We start from the raw sequence: 19,256 nt of genomic DNA, 5'->3' as shown, positions 1-19,256 counted from the left end.
TTTACAAATAAATTGCAGGCACCCACTAGGCAGCATCCTCCAGTACAGGCACTGGCACTAAGGATAACGATTCTAAATCATTTTGTTGCCCCGCCATTCACTCATATGGCAATGACCTAAAAGTGTGTGTGCGGGCAATAGCTGCTCAAAAGGACAGCATATTACTTGCAGAAAGAGTTTACTGACAACTAATCCATATGCAACACGGAATGCATTACACAGGACGGACAATGTTTAGGCCTATGCTGGTAAAATTTTACTACTTTTTTTTATTGCAGCCTTAAATCCCTACATTACACTTACTACTGTGTATGGAAATCATAAGACACAGTGCTGCTGTCACTTTAAATACAACTTCCGCAACCTACAGCACTTAAGCCAGAAAATGCTGCCAGAGATTTATTCAGCATCCAAAATAAACAGATCTTGGCAGGCAGTAACTACACTGCTTAGCTGTTGCTCTATACTCTGTATTACGGGTGAAGCCACAGTGATATGTGTGGAGACTAATATATACTTAATATGAGAAGTCAAAATAAAAACTGCTAAACTAAACCAGTTGCACCTAAACCCAATGTCTGCTCTCAGCATAATATTTAATTGTTAGAGGCACCAAAAGTACTCACTTTTTGCTCAGAATGGACATAGTAAAGACAAATTCTTGAGTCATTAGTTACAATGTAGGGCAGAACACTTAATAAAATACAGATGGTCGTAGTCAAATTCAGTAGTCACAACCTTTATGTAAAATTATGGGACACACTATGAGAAGTTTGGAGTTGTAATGATAGCACAAAGAAATGACAGAATGATACATTATACTAACTTGGCATGGAAACTACTATTCAGAAGATGAAGTGAATTGTTATAGTAAAGCCCAAGCAGTTTCTGATTTATGCTTTTGTTTATACAGACATGTAATTTCAGCATCACTTTAAAATGAATGGTAGGTTGGCTTGTCTCCTATGCATTGATCTATAGCACTGATTTGCCATAGCACCTCTATATGATATAGGTTAAAGCTGGGCATTTTCAGTATCAAATGTATTTTCTGCCAAGCAAATTTGCCAAGCAATTTGGTAAATGTTTTAAATTTTTTATAAATAAATGTTATCACCATCAAAAAACAATCATTTTTAACAATCACAGTTTGTTTTTGTTCACAGAATATTGTACAGAACATGTTTTTGTAACTCCAAATAGTTTTTTATTAACATTTTAAAGCTGACCCTGTTAAAACCAGCCACTCTGTACTACAGGTATGGGATAAGTTATTCAGAACGCTCTGAATTACAGGAAGGCCATCTCCCATAGACTCCATTTTAATCAAATAATTCAGATTTTTCAAAGTGATTTCCTTTTTCTCTTTAATAATAAAACAGTGGCTTGCACTTGATCCAACTAAGATATAATAAATCCTTATTTGAGGCAACATAATCCTATTGGGTTTATTCACTGTTTAAATAATTTTTTAGCAGACTAGGTAAGGAAATCCAAACTACAGAAAGACCCCTTATCCGTAAAACCCCAGGTCCTGAGCATTCTGGATAACAGGTCCCATAACTGTTCTAGAAAGAACATAAATTAATTATAAATATGTAGCCCTATTCATGAACAAGTTCCATGTGTGTCTTGCACCTCAGAAAGAGGAGTATCTTGATTGTATTCCTGGATGAATAATTAATAACCTCATTTACTAGAAACCAATATCACAGCTCTAATCTGCAACTTGTAATGTAATCATTATCCCAGATTACCTTTTCCTCACACAGATATAGAGGAACCAGCAGTCTCCTCTCAAATTGTAGATAAGTAGTTCCTGTGTGCAAAGGACACTTTGTAGCTGTATGCCGTCTGGTATACAATACAGTGACCAAAAATAAAGATTACCACTGTCACTGCACCTTTCAGCTCAAGGCTGAGAACTGCATGTGCACTAAACGCAGGGTATATAAAATCAGGGATATAAGAGGGATCAGACCTGGTTCCTGTGTGGTACACGGCATATGCAATAATCTCTGCCTGGATGACAAGGTAGGTGCTTGCCAGAGATGGGGCCCCCATTTTGCCCATGTGCCAGTCCTCCAGTATGCAGCCCAGCCTGGTGCAGGCATTGCTACATGCACAAAGAGGCTCAGTTCTTTAAGCTCTATTCTGGGAGATGAATAAAAAGGGTGGCTTGGTGAGGCCAGAAGTATAATTTTCACCTCTTAGGGCAGTGTGACAAGATGAGCTATTCCAGCTGTGCATATGTCTTGTGTATCATTTCTGGAAAATACTGTTTATACAGAAGGAGCTATATATATAGCATAGTTAAACCATGAATAAAGTTAAATAAATATTATTACATAATGTGTTATATCCCAGAAATAAAACAATTGGTGCAGATGTGATTCTAACATGTGCAACAGAGTAGTACTAGATAGATACCCCTGCTTTTACTTTGTCTTTGCATCGCTATCAATGCAAAAAAGAGTGAGGACAGCAAAGTTTGGAGGAAAAGGTGTTTGGGTTCTCTGCCATCTTTAGTGCTGTAAGATATCAAATAAAGCCATAGACAAAGTCAGAAAGCACAACAATATAGCACCACCGAGAACTGCTTATTTTGAGTGTCATTTCCCTTTTACCATTTTACCCCTGCATTGATGAGCAGGGAAGGAATCACTAAACTAGAAAATATTATTTGAAGATTTTTAATAGTACATCAAGAAGAGTCAAGTGGAATCAGCAAGATTTAAAACTGTACTATTTACAATACTAACACCTTGGCTGGAGACAGGTGCCATTTTTTTTTAATACAGCTCCACTTTGGCTGCAGCCACATAAATTACAGCTAAACCTTTCCCCAGGAACCTCAATTACCTGACTGGCCTTTGACTAGACCACAGTGGGCACCACCACATGGTTGTGGCAGCAGGAAATGTGCTGCTCCATGCAAGAAAATATTCTGTATTTTTCCAATACTATTCTTTAGTTAATAATACTTTCTGCATCAATGACAGCATCTATTTAGTGGTTAGTAATTCCAGTGAATAGCTCAGTGCTTGTCTCACCCATCTATAGGTGAACATTTCCAGTCTTTGTAAGGTTATCAGCTTCTCTGTTCATGTCACCTCTGCACCTGTATTTACTTGAACCAGTAATGCCATTACTTGGTATACTGTATACTGTGTATGGTACAGCCATCACTAGTGAAATGGGGGCACTTATCATAAGAAAACTGTCTCCCCCACTAGAGGTGTGGGCTATGTTGGGACTGAGTATTTAAGTCCAGTTCATTTATGTGCATGTGTATTACGTCACTTGCATTATGGACAAGCCAATAAACTTGCTCATTACAAACTTGTCATCAAACAATGGCCGCCTGCACCAGGAGCTCCCTTCCAGTTAAGGGTGTAATTTCGCTCTCTGTGAGTATTTTTGGGTTCTTTTAGCCTACACCTTCGGTGAGGGAAACAATTCATCTATGATAGGTGCCCTTTAAAATGAAATCCAAACATATGTTTATACGTGACATTTCCCTCAGCCAAGTCAAAGGCACTGGCAGAGAGCACAGACACGGGGCAGCACAAACCAGTCCTTTCTACCACTGAAGAAATTCAAGTGAGGAGGGGAGGTGGGTTTTTATAAAATGAGAGGGAATTGTGTTTCAACATTGTGTAAATGTTCAGCCCCTCCCCCAACTGCAACAATCTGATTGGCCAAGGCAATTGTTATTGGATGTTGAAAGTAGTGTGGAGGTTAATATATGACTTTCATGCTTGTTGTGACACATGACAAGGTTGTCCTATAAATGATCATGGAAAATGATGTGAGTAGCCATTGCCAGGTGACTGCTAATCGAAAGTGTACAATTGTGGGGGCAACTAACAGAGTTTCCCATTACAGTGACCAGTGACTATCCCCTGCTTCTTTCATTACTACTGTGTAATAATAAAGATCAATTACATGTGCCACGGAGCTAATTTCACTGGACTTGTCTAAGCAATACATGCTTCCCCCCTCCCCCCAAAATGTCAAAATTACTTTACAAACAAACTTACAGCAATGTTGAACAACTTTATGGGAAGTTATGCAGAACAAAGGGACCTGCAAACACAATGTACTTATAACTTGCATATGAGATGCTTTAACCCATTGCATGCCAGCTTGTAATTGATGTGCCTTGCCACGTGTTGCCAACAGAGTGGAGCAGATTAAAGACAAACAGTAGAAACTACAGCTTCAGCGCTATGGTATATGTATATACATGGCATAGGTTCTACAGTGAGCAATACTGACAGTGTTATGGCCCTTTTGGGCATTTGATGGGTGACTGAGATGCAGGTTTGAAAGAACCTCAATGAATGAGCTGACTGATTCCATTCTATTCTACTTGTACCCACCAGAATCCATATTTGCATTTTAGGACAGCTGTGTTACATTGTGTATTGTTAAACACAACATGCCTCAATGCATGTTTATACCTGTTAAACTTACAAAATCCACACAATCATCTGTCCCCCATTTACACTGCACTATGAAGTGGCATTAATATTCAAACAGTACTTAACCAAAGTATTTTTTTTGTTTAAATGGTACTTGCCTAAATATAAATATTATTTCTATTATGACATTAAATTTCATATGGCAGTGCAGTTTGGATGTAGCGGAGACACAATCAGACACACACAGAACTGTTGCACATATGGCATTCACTGAATGCTCAGAAAACACATGACTAAGCAAACTCTTTCCTCCCGTCTCTCTCTAGAATGGAATGCATTTACTAATCATTATTAGGACAAAAAATGTACAATCTCTTCCAAATTACAGTTTGTAAAGAGTTAAAGGCATGTTCTTTCTGCTAACGCTTCCAAGACATATTTCTTATTTTATATGTTGCTAAATATCATTCTCTACTGAGCATTCTGGGAGCTGAAGTTTAGCAACATCAAGAAGACACTCATAGACATCCCTGAACTGACAATGATCACTCCCTGTTATACCAGTAAGGACCAGCGTGTAATTGAAATCCGTACCTTCATATCCACTTGCCAGGTAGAGATGTAAGGTGACCATGAAGATAAGTTGGAGCAGAGCCCTCATGACTGCCTCTCTGCAGCCGAGACTAAAGGGGAAGGAAGTATAAAGTGAGAGGGAGAGGAAAGAATTCTACAGACTTTAAGCTTCAGGCTAGAAGCAAGATACCACAAGCTTCTTTTTTTTTCCTTGGAGAACTGAAATACTGCCAGGAAAAAAGGGGGAGTAAAAGCAGTCCCTTATTGGCCACAGCCAAATCCCTACATGATTGGATACTATATGATTCCCTGGCAGAAGCATTTACGTGTGATTTTCTCCCTGCAGGAAGCAGGCCACTGAATGAGGGATTTTTTCCCTACAGGAAGGTGAAGTGCTACCTTGTTTTCACATAGTAAGTTAAACATCTGCTGTTTTTTTCATTATAGGCAACCCCCTCTAAACGCTGCATTGACAGAGAAAATCTTCTCCAGGCATTTGCAACAACATAACATCCCAAAAATGTTTATATTGGAAAACTGCCAGCCAGCCCAGCTTCACACATCCCCCCAATACACAGAGGCAAGGACAATCCTCTTTATCACAGTTACATTTTCTCTTTCTTTGGATACAATTCTAACATAAAAGCAATAGGTTTCTGTGCTGTTTGGAGAGGGACTCCACTATATTTCATATGCACATCAGGGGTTCTGGAGAAGAGGATTTGCCAAGTGGCAAATAAGATACTCAGGGCCATCACCCAAGGGGCTTTAACACTGGAATACCACACTGCGCTTTATAGACTACATTAAGGGGCCTATTTAGCATGCTGTGTAAAATGAAATTTGCTAAAAAAAAAAATAAATTATGCAAAAGCTGTGTAAAGTGAATGGCGAACGCCTGATTTTACGTCTTTATTTTCTTTACGTTCCAGCCGAAGAAAAAATGTGTAAAAAAATTATTCAGTTTTTACACTGTGAAGCCTAGCAACATGTGGTGAATGATAAATTATGCCTTTATAGCATTCCAACCAGGGTGGTATTTCCATGGATTGTGTGTGCTAACCATGAATGATTAAGCTTATTGTGCCCTGTACCTGCTAATTCCTAGCCTGGCATCCCACATTGGAATGAGCAAAGACAACAAGTGGAGAGTTATTGTGCATAAAGGCATCGGTATATACTTGCTATTGGCAGTGTAAGAGAGAAGTTATAGCACAGTTCCAGCTATAAATGATAAGGCTATGACAGTATCTACACACTGTACTTGTGTATAGTGTACTTCACTGCTCCTTTCCTGTCCTTGGGTTCAGAATAACCCTTTAAAAGGTTTTCATATAAGTGCAGACAGCTTCTGCATTGCCTCTAATGATTATTTAACACATCCATGCTTTTCCTGAATACCTACCCCAGACTCCCATTTCATTGCTTTCTCTCACGGGATGACTGATGCCACTCCTGTCCTTTGTTTATATCAACCCACCTATTTCCCCCTATGGAGATTGTAATTTTTTCTGTCCACCACTTAGTTTTCTCCTACTACATCGGGTGTTCATCTTAGAGGATCTTAAGCCCTACAAAACTAATTAATGTAGACTTACTTGGGGGGCATTTACAAACATCTGTATTCTTTTTTTCATGGTTCATGTTTTTTTTGTTCTAATACTCGATTCTTTCAGGTAAATTTTTTTTCTGCCATTGATTATGCAACAAAAAAAAGCTGTTGAGGTAACAATCTTATTTTAATTTGTGGTTTTAGAGGTTTTCAGGTTTTTTGTGGTTTAAATCCACAAAGATGTGCAGGGAAACATAAAAACTACGAAAAAGAGGTGGTCGTTTGTTTTTATTCTGCATTTTAATTTGCCCGTACTTTTTCAATTCAGATATTTTAATAAATGACGAGACATTTGTGGTTTAAGTGGAAATGAGTTTATTTGTGGTTTCAAAAATGTTGATAAATATCCCCCTCTGAGTGGTCCTCTGAACATTATGGGTTGCTAACTCTCAGTTCACCTAAAAGCCTGTTATTAGCAGTATAAAACTGCAAATACCACTCATAGAGATTGAAAATATATGTAAACTGCAAAACTAAGTTTACATCAATTCAAATTTTTTTTATGTATTTTTGTCAAATACATAGTAAGGCTTTCATTCCCCTGAATTAAACTATATATTCCCCCGCATAATACCCTATCACTAAAAATAACCATGTCAAACAAAGCACACACCACTGTTTAAAATGTTGTTGTGACTGTTTATTGCACAGCTTCAAACCACAATGTGATAAAAAGTCCATTTAAAAGTTCTTACATACAAAAATAGATTTTGTCTTCATTGTACAACACGGAACAAATAAGCTCACATTACTAAAATATAGAACCCTTTTCATTTACACAAGTTTCAAGCAATGCATTCTTTTGGTGACCAACAATATATAAAATTATAAATATGTGAGGATATGTATATGCTTTATACAAAAAGCTTCTAAGGATCATAAAGACACACAAACACAAATCAGTCTGCACAAAATGAATGATGTATTGTTTCCAGAATTGCTTTGGACACATTTAGAGGTGAGATCTCAGTATATATCCATTCATATTCCAGTAAATACTTCCAACACACAAAGAACAAAATGATGAATAGAACTCTCCACACTCTGTGTTATATTCCTAAAGTGGCAGAGAAGGTAACTGCTTTATATCAAGACTTGTGGTACTGAGCAGCTTGTCCAATTGAACTAACACAGTTTCATTTTCTGTTACCGCTGTGAACCTGTAAAATGTGTCCAGTTGATCCAGTATAGCATTAGTCCTTCAATAAGCAGCTGCTCACAGTCCTACCATGTAGTACAGCACAGGTACACAGCTTCAGATTTTGCATTATGCTTATGCAGGAACAACATTAAATCATCTTTATTAAGAACATGGAGTGTTTAGTGTCTCAGATGGTACTGAACTGCCACTGTCAGCATCCCTCACAATTCAGCTGGCTGAGGGTTGCTGTGGACTGTAGCAAAGTTGTCTTCTCTGATTTATAAAACACTTAAGTTAATAAGACAAATTTGTTTGCTGATGGCTGATCCGACCCACACTCGTCTTGTTTGTGTAGTGACAGGAATGAACAAGATCCATCTGTCACTACAAACACAGAACAGATTTCAGCTAGAAAATGCCTACACAAGTTGTCCTGGCAAAATCTACCCTGTTTACACAGTGACAAGTGGATCTTACCCACTCTTGTCACCACATACAGTGAGAGACAGGTGTTTTCTCTATCATCCTCATATGTGCCATTCACTTTAGTAGATCAATTTCCCCAGCCAAAATAACTGCAGTACTCACCAGCATATTATCCCTTTACAAGCATCTTTGCAGATACAAAGTATTTAGGTTGCAGCATGCAAACATGTTCCAACATAATTCACTTAAGATCAATGACGATAACGATATTTGTGACAAGGATGTTTTTTTCATGGGTTTGGAGCCATAAAAATAGTGGATTGTGTACTGCAGTAAAGTGCCATTGAACCCATTTTCTTAAGAAATTCAAAAATTGTAAAAATGAGGGTCCCTTCGGTGGGTTCCAATTAAAAAAAGCTTATACCACAGAAAGGAAAATGCTTTTTCCTATAAAAAGCATGTAGAGTGTAAAAACTCTTTTTGAACACTATGGGGCAGATTTATGATTGCTCAATTCTTTAGGCTCAATCAATCATAAAGGAAACCTCAAGTGAATTAAGCAAAAACCTTGTTAGTTCGGGTATTTTTCCTCGAGTGGGCTTTCTAAAAAATGAAAAAGTTTGGCACCTAAAAGTTGCCAAACCTGAACTAGTGAGTTTTTCCCCAAAACCCTGCATGAGTTCCTTAACTAGTTTGAGCAATCATATATCTGGCCCTATATTTCAGTGCAACATGACCACAAAAATAGTGTTTCTCTTCAAGAAGTGCTTAATGTGTTTTGGTGAAGAAAACTATCTACTGTATAAATTAATGTTAAATAATATTGACTATAAAATACACATTCATTCAACACCAATTAAAAGTATTAAGTTACAGGGCAGATAATCATAATAATGTGCAAGCGAATGACTCTGATTTTCAGTCTCATGAAATGTATCCAATATTTAAAGGGGACAGTTCTTCTTTCTCACAATAATGTACATGTGGATGACTTTGATCTTCTGCCTTGGGTGCTCTGACCAGTTTCTGCAGAGTCCTGGTTTGACTGCTCAGTCTCTTTAGAGTTCTCTTGCGTGTGGTTTTGATTTTCATCTTTTGCATCTTTGTCTTTAACTGCCTGTTTGTGGCTTTCACGGTTTGTACTTGTGTCTTCCATTGCTGTTTCAGGCTCTTCTTTGCTCTCTTGCAGAGATTTTTGGCTTGCTGTAGACAGTCTTTTGAATATGGATAACTGAAAGAGAAGGGCAATTAGCAAATATCCTTGTGTGGTGCTTGAGGTTAGGTTAAAATATTTCAGCCAGCACAACAAGTAAAGTGCAAGCAGGGCTTAGCCCCTGCGTGTTTATTCAAAAAGCAACGTTTCGGGGACCCCTTCGCCCGAAAAGTTGCTTTTTGAATAAACACGCAGGGGCTAAGCCCTGCTTGCACTTTACTTGTTGTGCTGGCTGAAATATTTTGACCGGACTGTGTGGAGAGTGCCGACTCTCTAGGCTGTGCACCAAGTAGTAATTCTCTGGAGGAGGTAAGGGTGTGCTGGTGTAAATATTTTTCTAAGTGCTTGAGGTTAGCACATTTCAATGCAGTCAGGGGGAACCAAGTCAGACAACTGCTGTAACTGATTCATATTGAAAACGAATGCCAAATGCTCAGCCTGTGGCAGATAGTGATGGTGACAGTCATTTACAACACGGTAATGCAAGCAGAACAGTTCCTCAGTGGCACTATTCTGTCACCACCAGTTTCTGCCATTCATCTGAATGTGAAAGGTAACAGAGTGGGAAGGATACTTCCATGAGAGGGGTGTATATACCACATGGGCCATCATCCCTATGAGAGATAATAAGGCAAAGCCACGAGTACGAGCACTACCAAAGCTTTAAAGGGGATGTTTAGACTAGATTTAACTCATATATAATTTGACAACATTATATAAGAATATATGATATATATTCTCACTGCATTTACTTTTTCAGATATTTCAATATTTTATCATATATACTTGCATGTGGAAGTCAAAACATCTATGTTCAACAACACACACAGCTTTGGCTGAACGTCCCTTTAACAGCCTTCATTGGGGCTGCAGGAATGATGACTTAGGCCTTTAGAATGTAAGCTCTTTGAGCAGGGCTCAATGATCCCATTCTTATTCTTTTACCCTTGTTTATGAAATCGTTATAAGACCCCTGTTTGTTCTATATAATTGTGAAGCACTGCATACCTTGCTGGCGCTATATAAGTAAAAGCTGATGTTGATAGGTGCCTTGGTAGAGATGAATGTGCTGCAAACATTTTCAGGTATCATACAAATTTTAACAGAATGGAAAAAAAACTTGAAGACAACAATTATCCTTACCCTTTTTGTTTTCTCAAGCAGAGTTGGTTTGGTGGCATTGTTTTCTGTTGAACCAATTCCATTCACACTCTTGGAATATTCACCCTCTCCAAGATAAATACACAGGTCATTTGTAAAATATTCAGAGTATAGATACAGCACATACATGAATGTCTCTCACATTTATACCTAGTTCTATATTAATCATTACATAGTAATTATATATTATTAGTGAGATAATTTTTCCATTTTAACCAAGACAAATATTCACAAACATCATTAAATATACCAACAAAATAGTTCCCAGCAACTGTATCTAAAAATCTGTCTTTTTATTAGAAAGGCTGCATATACTTTCTCTTACACTGTATGAGTACAATAAAATAAGAACTGCAGGCAGGGGTGCTTTAAAAGGCCAGTGAGCCAGGGCAAATCAGTGATAGGCAGATCCCCCACGCCAGCCCCAAGAAAATGTGTATAATGGCTTATTTAGATGAATGTGAATATAAGGGAGAAGAGAAAGAATGTCTGCCATGGGAAAATACCAGCTTTTTATTACTAAGATCTCATAGGAACATTTGTTGTCAAAGAAAGTAAAAGCAAACAGAAAATAAATAATTGTAGAGCTCTTCCAGTAGATTAAAATGAGGAAGGCTGTCATTTGTGGGGGATGCCTCATTCAACATTTATAATATATTCTGCCTGAAGGGTTTTTAGGGGCCAGAATTAAAATGGTGTAAAACTGGGAAAATTGTAAAATCAAGGAAATACATTATACATTAAATATTGTTGGGAGCACAAAAAATGGTGTAGAATGTGGGAAAACTAAACCCAGGGTATGTAAAATTGAGGTTTCACTGTATCACCTTACTAAAAATAGTAAGAAAAAACATTGGCTTACCATTATTCACTTTGCCCTCGGCAGTCGTCTTCCCCTAATAAAAAAAAAAAAAAAAATTACTTTTCTAGATGTAACTGAGAGTGAATAAGTTGTACATTTATTACACTGTATACTGTGTTTTAGAAAGCACTGAAAATAGGAAGGACGTGTTATAACTTGTAATGGTTTAACATCTTTCTAAAATGGCTGCCCCAAGCCTTTTGTAACTGATGACAGAAAGTCTTCTTATAGATAAGCTGTAGAATAACCAATTGTAAATATACAAACTTCCATACACTGACAGACACCAAGATACACAAGGGCTGATTTATCATATACCCAGCTGGGAGTGCTGAAGGACTGTCAGCATTTTAATATTTTCCCATTTATCAAAACTTTCCTAACAGTTTTTAACAAACTGGCACTTTTATCAAACCAGATACCTGTGTCAATTTCAGCAACCCAACATTATTCTGGTCTACAGAGTGATTGATAGCCTTGATAACTGAAAGGGAGCCATATGAAATACTAACATTATAATTTAATACACATACTGGCACCTTCCACTATATTACCCTTTCCTTGTCCTTTATCTAGGACAATTTAGCAAGCTTTATTAAGAATTTTTTTAGTAACAGCTTTCCAGATCTATAATAATTGCAGTAAATTCAAGTAATGACAATCAAAATGAAGAGTCTAGATACAATTAAATAAATGTTACCTTTGTGTCCTCAGCTATGTTTTCAGAGGGTTTTACTTGATCATTTTCACTTTTGGTATCCTCCTCCTCCTCCTCCTCCTCTTCTTCTGACACTTCTTCAGGCTCCTCTTCTTCCACCACTTGTTTTTCAACATTGTCCTGATCGTCTTCTTCCTTCCCTTCAGAACTATTATCTTCCTCTTCAGACTCCTCCTCCTCCTCCTCCTCCTGTTCCTGTTTTAATATCAGATCAATTAAGTAACTCTCCATTCCATTTACTTTCTGAAGTTGTGTCTGAAGCCTAACATGTCGTGGTACAGTATCAATAACTCTTTACTTTACTTTAATCACTACACAGCTTGAAGTATTTATTGTGCATCTCCCAAGTCACTTTAAAGCTGACAAAGGAGCGTAACTACTGAGAAAGCAGACTCTGCAGTTGTAGGGGGGCCCAGGAGTGTCAGGGCCCAGAAATTTCAATAGATCTTGGCAGGATAGTTAAACTTACCAATGTAGGGCCCAATAAAATCTACTTATGTCACTGCCTCTGCTTGATTAATAGGTGACTACGAGATCAAAGGGGCTGAAAGGACTATAAGCTCATATAAACTAGTTTATATGAGCTGAATGCAGCGCTGTTAGATGCTGGCTAAATAGGGTAGGGTATTTAAAGCTAGTTATAGAGATTGTAGGACCTATTCAGAATGCTACATTAACGGACCATTCTTCTAAATGTAAGATCTACAATTTCTATGCACAAATGATAAAAAACCCATAATTTGCACCTTAAATTAGGTACTGAAAAATAATATTAAGTTCAAAATCAGTTTAAAAACCATTTAAATGTCATAGGGCTCATTTACTATTTATTGGTGCAGCAGTAAATTGATATTGGAAAGTTGCTTAGAATTATGTTTTCTTTTATTAGGCAAAACTTTTTTTTGGGTTGACATAAAGGGAATATGTGCATGCTCCACCACCACGCTGTCACTGTAACCATTGCAACCTGTACCTAAATGTGAACTACTCACTAATCGAAGCAAACTTTTGCCCTGCAGAATATTCATTATATTTGTGGCCCCGGCAATAAGACTGAATTTAAGGGCGGTGACACACGGGGAGATTAGTCGCCCCCGTGATAAATCTTTGTTACCGCGGGTGACTAATCTCCCCATAATGCTATCCCACCGGAAAGAATGTAAATCACTGGTGGGATGGCATACGCGCCGCTTCGGTTTCTCGAAGTTGCCTGAGGTTGCCTCGCAAGGGAACTTTGGGCGACTTCAGGAAACCGAAGCCACACGTATGCCATCACACCGGCGTTTTACATTCTTGCCGATGGGATGGCATTTAAAGGAGGTTAGTCGCAGGGGACTAATCTTCACATTTGCCACTGCCCTTAGGAGCAAGACATTGCATTGTGGGCAGATAACATGGCAGACTGCATCAATATTGTAAACTAGTAAATGAGCCCCTTCTGTTTTTAAAAATTTCCGCTAGTTTTAGAGTTTCTTACCTGATGTCACAAGTGTACTGAAAGTGTATGATGCAAAATGATACAAACTAAAATGATTTAAGCAAGTTGAGAAAAAGAAGAGGAATACAAGTGGCAGTAATCTGCATTGCATGGTAGCAATACATGCATGCATCACAGGAACTTACATAAAAACCTAGGGTTTGAAGTACAAAAATTATGAATGGAGAAATCTTCCAGCAGTCCAAATGTTCTCACATTTATAACCACTTTTTTAACAAATAGACACATTTATCAAAGCAATGTTTATTTGCAGGATGAGTGCTAATTTGTTCTATAGGGTGTTAGGGCAATGACACACTACTTGTCTCTACGTGTATTTTAGCAGAGGCAATTCCCAGTATTGTCTATGGCAGGGTACAAGTAGCTCCATGTATCTTAGCCCTTAGAGTCAATCTTTATCACCTCATCAAATTGTTAAAATCCCAAAAAATGTAAACAATGCATTTAATTTAACACAAAACAAGTTAAAAGGGGTATTAACAATTCAGAAAAGCTTTTTTCCGCTTAGCAAAATCTTACATGGGGGTACAGAGGGTTAAAAATAGCAACCTATAATAAATCAGCCTCTTAGCAATGTACCTAAAAGAATGGAAATGTGTTTAATACGTACACACAATTATCAAGCTGGCTCTTAATTCCTACATAACCACAATAATAAGTTTGAATATGATAATGGTTAGTAGACTTTTTTGTTATATCTAACCATAGTGTTTGCTAGACATATCAATGCCAACTATTAGTAAGGGCCAAATGTCAATGGGCAGAGTTCAATAAAAATCTTCCAAAGAAATGCAAAGCTGCCTATACACGTTAGATCTCAGCCAAATTTGCTCACCAACATTCTGGGGCAATTCAAGCTGACACGATTATAGGCCGAGGGAGCTATGCAGAGCTGTCAGACAAGAACCGCATCAATATGCAGATGCCTTCTTTGTTGATAGGATGTTTAAGTCTGCCAGAAAGATATCCAATATTCTGCCATATACTGGATGGGCAGGCCAAATGGTGGGCCCCATACACAGGCCAATAAGTTGCTGACTCAGTATGCAGCTGTTATTGACCCATGTATGGTCAGCTTAATTCATGTATAATATTGATATTTATATATTTATTGTTTAATGTGAATAAAAAAAGCATATCTTGAAACCATTTGCACATAAAATTAATAAGACATCAAATTGTTTTCATATAAAAAAAAAAAAACTTTCAAGATCAATTTATTTGGCACATGCTTATCTGGCCGGATACATTCAGCATTCATGTAAGAAAAGTTAACATGTTCATATATCTACATATAAGCTGTTATAGTACACATCTATGCTGGATTACAAATACAAAAAATGATATAAATGTAAACAGAAAACATGGTATAAAATGGGAAAACACAATAATTAAAAACAACAGACTATACATGAACCACAAGATGGCAAGTATTTGAGAAATTGGATTTCCTATTTTTAAAAAACTATCAGTAAACAACCTTTGCCCCTTTATTAAGTGTTCAAAAGTTTCAGTCGAGGTGGAGTGAAAATACAAAATAGCTGATGTTAAATAGAAAAATTGCAAAATCAGTAAAATGTTGTTAATATGTTATGATTTGGCTAACTGTGACAACATGCAGGCTGACAAGAGAGTTTTTCCATTTACAGTTTTATGTTCTCAGCAGGGCGGTTTGCAGCCTTTAGCAGACCAACAGATAGAAGGCAATCCTTGTAAGGCATGTTACCTTAGGTGCTAATAAGTATATTCAGCAGAAGGTCAGTTTCAGTTAAGGTAAAGGGACATGCTACACATACTGAGCTACGTTTATCAGGATACAGAGTATGGAAGAATGCGTTTCCTAAGCACAACTACCTTGTTCAGAATTTTTACACATTTACTTCTACATAATACTTTGAGATTGTACATTAACACATGCTAGCACAGACACTATGATAACATGAATTAATGCATGTAGAATACTATTAAAGTTGTATATACCATCAAATTTTTTTTAGCACTGATATCCTAAGTAGCAGTCAAAATATAAGCCCACTTTTTTTCTAAAACATAAATTCTCAGCATAGACAGCTCCTGGGATTGATAAATGCCCCTTAGACTCAAGACAGGCTGCTGCAGGCTTTTCAAGGCTTACTTTAAATTCAAGTAATGAGGTAAAATGCTATCCCAGAACTGAACTGAATTATCTAGCTCCTCTATTTTTTTAAATTTTTCAATATCTTCATAATGTGGCATCTTAATTTTCTTTATCCTCTGGTTCTTCATATTACTATCATTTTTCTTCTGTTTAGGCATTTTCTGAGATGGTTTCTTTGGTTTAGACTTTTCTTTAGATTCTTGTTTTCTATTTTTTCCCTTACCAACTACCTCTTCTTCATGCTTTTCCTTTTTTCCTAAATTTTCTCCCTCATCCTCCTCTTCTTCATCATCCTCATCCTCCTCTTCTTCATCATCCTCTCCCTCCTCCTCCTCATCTTCTCCCTCCTCCTCCTCCTCATCTTCTCCCTCCTCCTCCTCCTCATCTTCTCCCTCCTCCTCCTCCTCCTCATCTTCTCCCTCCTCCTCCTCCTCATCTTCTCCCTCCTCCTCCTCCTCTTCTTCATCTTCTGCCTCCTCCTCTTCTTCCTCCTCCTCCTCTTCATCATCTTCTCCCTCCTCCTCCTCTTCATCATCTTCTCCCTCCTCCTCCTCTTCTTCTTCATCTTCTCCCTCCTCTTCATCCTCTCCCTCCTCCTCCTCTTCGTCCTCTCCCTCCTCCTCCTCCTCCTCTTCTTCATCCTCTCCCTCCTCCTCTTCTTCATCCTCTCCCTCCTCCTCTTCTTCATCTTCTCCCTCCTCCTCTTCTTCATCTTCTCCCTCCTCCTCTTCTTCATCTTCTCCCTCCTTCTCCTCTTCATCCTCCCCCTCTCCCTCCTGCTCTTCTTCATCCTCTCCCTCCTCTTCTTCTTCATCCTCTCCCTCCTCCTCTTCTTCGTCCTCTCCCTCCTCCTCTTCTTCATCCTCTCCCTCCTTCTCTTCTTCGTCCTCTCCATCCTCCTCTTCTTCATCCTCTCCATCCTCCTCCTGTTCTTCCTCCTTCCCTTCCTCTTCCTCATTCTCTCCCCCCTCTTCTTCATCCTCTCCCTGGTCTTTGTCCTCTCCCTCCTCTTCTTCTTCTTCTTTGTCCTCTCCCTCCTCCTCTTCTTCGTTCTCTCCCTTGTCTTCTCCCTCCTCCTCTTCTTCGTCCTCTCCCTCCTTCAATGCCCCCTCTTCATCTTTTCCTTCTTCTTCACCATACATTCTTTCCTCCCCCTCTTCATCCTCTTCCTCACTATCTTTTTCCTCCACCTCTGTACCACCTACATCCTCCCCCTCCTCCTCATTTTCTGTTCCCTCCTCTTCCTTATGTCCTTCCACTTCTACCACCCTTTCATTTGTATTACCCTCGCCTTCCTCTTCTGCATCCTCATCTTCATCCCAAGTCCCTCCTTTCTTGCTTTTTTGTTCATCTTCTCCTTCTTGTTCCACTTCTGTGTCTAGCTCTGCCATATTGATCTGACTATCACTTTCATCACAAAGCTTTTGCATTTCTTTATTATTTTCTTTTAATTTCTGTTTGGAACTCCCTAATCTATTTATTTCATCTCCTTGAATGGAATGCAGATTTGCATGTTGCTTTTTATGACTTCTTTTAATTCTACTATCTGACATGTCAGCTGATGATACTAAACTTGAGGAGGATGAACTAATTTCAGCCTTGCTTACAAAACTACCCTTAGCACTAAATTTTAAGGTTTTTTGACCATTTTTACCCTCCAGATTTTTAACACATATCATATTAGGATGTTTAGAATGTTGTTTCTGACGTTCAGTTATTGTGCTATCAGATTGCCTTTCGTATCTTTTATCTGAAAGGTTAGAGGCCATAAGCTGATGCTCACTGCTGGGAACATCAGTTTGCATTTGTTCCTGGCTGGAGAAAAACTTTAATTTACTGGTTTCTCTAGCCTTGTGAAATTTTTCTTTTATTATTTTCAAAGCTATTGGTAGCTCTTCAGTTACATCTGCACTTGAGTACTGAGAGTTCTGGCCAGCACTGGAATCACCCCCATCAGAACTCTGGGATTTAGATGACATTAAGGAAAGCTGCTGTGACCTGCTTTTGTTCATTTGTACTGTGTCCACCTTACCATCATATTTCAGTTTCACATTTTTAGTGTTCTTCTAATCCACACGAAAAGCAAACAATAAGAAGAAATGGATAGATTTAGGACAGATGAAATGAATTTAAAGAAAAGAGAAGCAAAACAAAAGTTTAAGTAGCAATGTAAATGAAGAGTGGCAAATGATATAAAAATGTTAAGATAGAAATTTTATAAACTTAATGTAATGATTATTATAGAATTAAAGTAATTTTGTACAAAAAAAAGGAAAACAAAAGCGTGAAGTATTTTTTTTTTAATGGAAAAAGCAAAGGTAAAGGTGAGTAAACTAGAAGCAGAAGCAGGAGGGAAGGATGCCGTACAAAGGCAGAGACTACAGCAGTAGTTCTTAACTTGTGGGTCAGGACCCCTTTGGGGGTCGAACGGCCCTTTCACAGGGGTCGCCTAAGACCATCTGAAAACATATATTTCCAATGGTCTTAGGAATAATTTTATGTTTGGGGGTCACCACAACATAAGAACCTGTATTAAAGGGTCGCGGCATTAGGAAGGTGGAGAACCACTGGACTACAGGATGATGATGGGGGGGGAGGTAAAAGGTATGAAGCACAGATAAGTAGGGAAGGCAGGGAGAAGAACATTACAGGCAGCAGTGTTTTAAAGAAACAGTAACGCCCCAAAAAATTGTAATTGTTTTAAAGTAATTAAAATACAGTGTACTGTATGTAAAAAAAAATGTGTGTTTGCTTCAGAAAGACTACTATAGTTTATATAAATAAGCTGCTGTGTGGCCATGGCAGCAGCCACTCAAAGCTGAAAAAGTAGAAAAGTCGCAGCAGATACACAGAAAGTACAAAGCAGATAATAGATAAGCTATGATTCTATAGAGCTCGTCTGTTATCTACTACGTAACCTGTGCCATTTAGCCCTATTTAAAGATGAATGGGTTCTCCCATAGCTACATAGCAGCTTATTTATATAAATTATAGTAGCAAACAAACAGTTTTTACTAGTGCAGGGCAGCAGTACATTTTAGCAACTTTAAAACTTTCATTTTTTTGATGTTACTATTGCAGAGAGGTGAGTTGCAGGACAGTAGGTGTGACAGTATTCCTTCATGAAAAAAAGCTTGCAGTTAAGGAGTTAGATCAGTGGAGGACAAAAGCAGAAAAAAACATAAATGGAATGGAAGGTAAAGGGTACATAACACAGAAGTAATGCAAATTAATCAGAAATAAAATGAGACCTTGCTTGACCATTAACTCACCAGTCATAGGATACTAGTACTTTTATGATGGATAACCAGAACTGATGGAAAACCATAGTATCAGTGGGCAACAGCACATTATATTTACAGACTCTCATAGCTTAACAAAGTTGTATATAAACCAAGGGAATCTTATTTCCAGACATTGTTATTCTGTATCCAATAATACTAGAAGGAAAACTAAAAATCATTTTTTTAAAAAATTTTTAACTAGAA

The 19,256-nt window shown here is 37.9% G+C and overlaps 2 protein-coding genes across 3 annotated transcripts in view; both read right to left on the bottom strand.

Annotated features, from left to right (window-relative positions):
* srpx (sushi repeat containing protein X-linked) overlaps window positions 1–5,205 on the bottom strand; it is a 36,853-nt gene extending 31,648 nt beyond the window's left edge. For both annotated transcript variants that reach the window (XM_002932794.5, XM_004911751.4), the window contains exon 1: window positions 5,022–5,205. In XM_002932794.5, the coding sequence (XP_002932840.1) occupies window positions 5,022–5,088 (67 nt within the window). In that variant the 5' untranslated portion in view covers window positions 5,089–5,205. The remainder of the gene's footprint in view (window positions 1–5,021) is intronic.
* Window positions 5,206–15,382: 10,177 nt separating this feature from the next.
* rpgr (retinitis pigmentosa GTPase regulator) overlaps window positions 15,383–19,256 on the bottom strand; it is a 29,216-nt gene continuing 25,342 nt past the window's right edge. The window contains exon 14 of the mRNA XM_031896209.1: window positions 15,383–17,834. Coding sequence (XP_031752069.1) covers window positions 15,762–17,834 — 2,073 coding nt within the window. The 3' untranslated portion in view covers window positions 15,383–15,761. The remainder of the gene's footprint in view (window positions 17,835–19,256) is intronic.

The sequence above is a fragment of the Xenopus tropicalis genome, chromosome 2 (assembly GCF_000004195.4).
Source record: "Xenopus tropicalis strain Nigerian chromosome 2, UCB_Xtro_10.0, whole genome shotgun sequence".
Taxonomy (NCBI): domain Eukaryota; kingdom Metazoa; phylum Chordata; class Amphibia; order Anura; family Pipidae; genus Xenopus; species Xenopus tropicalis.
This window is presented reverse-complemented; position numbering and strand designations above follow the sequence as displayed.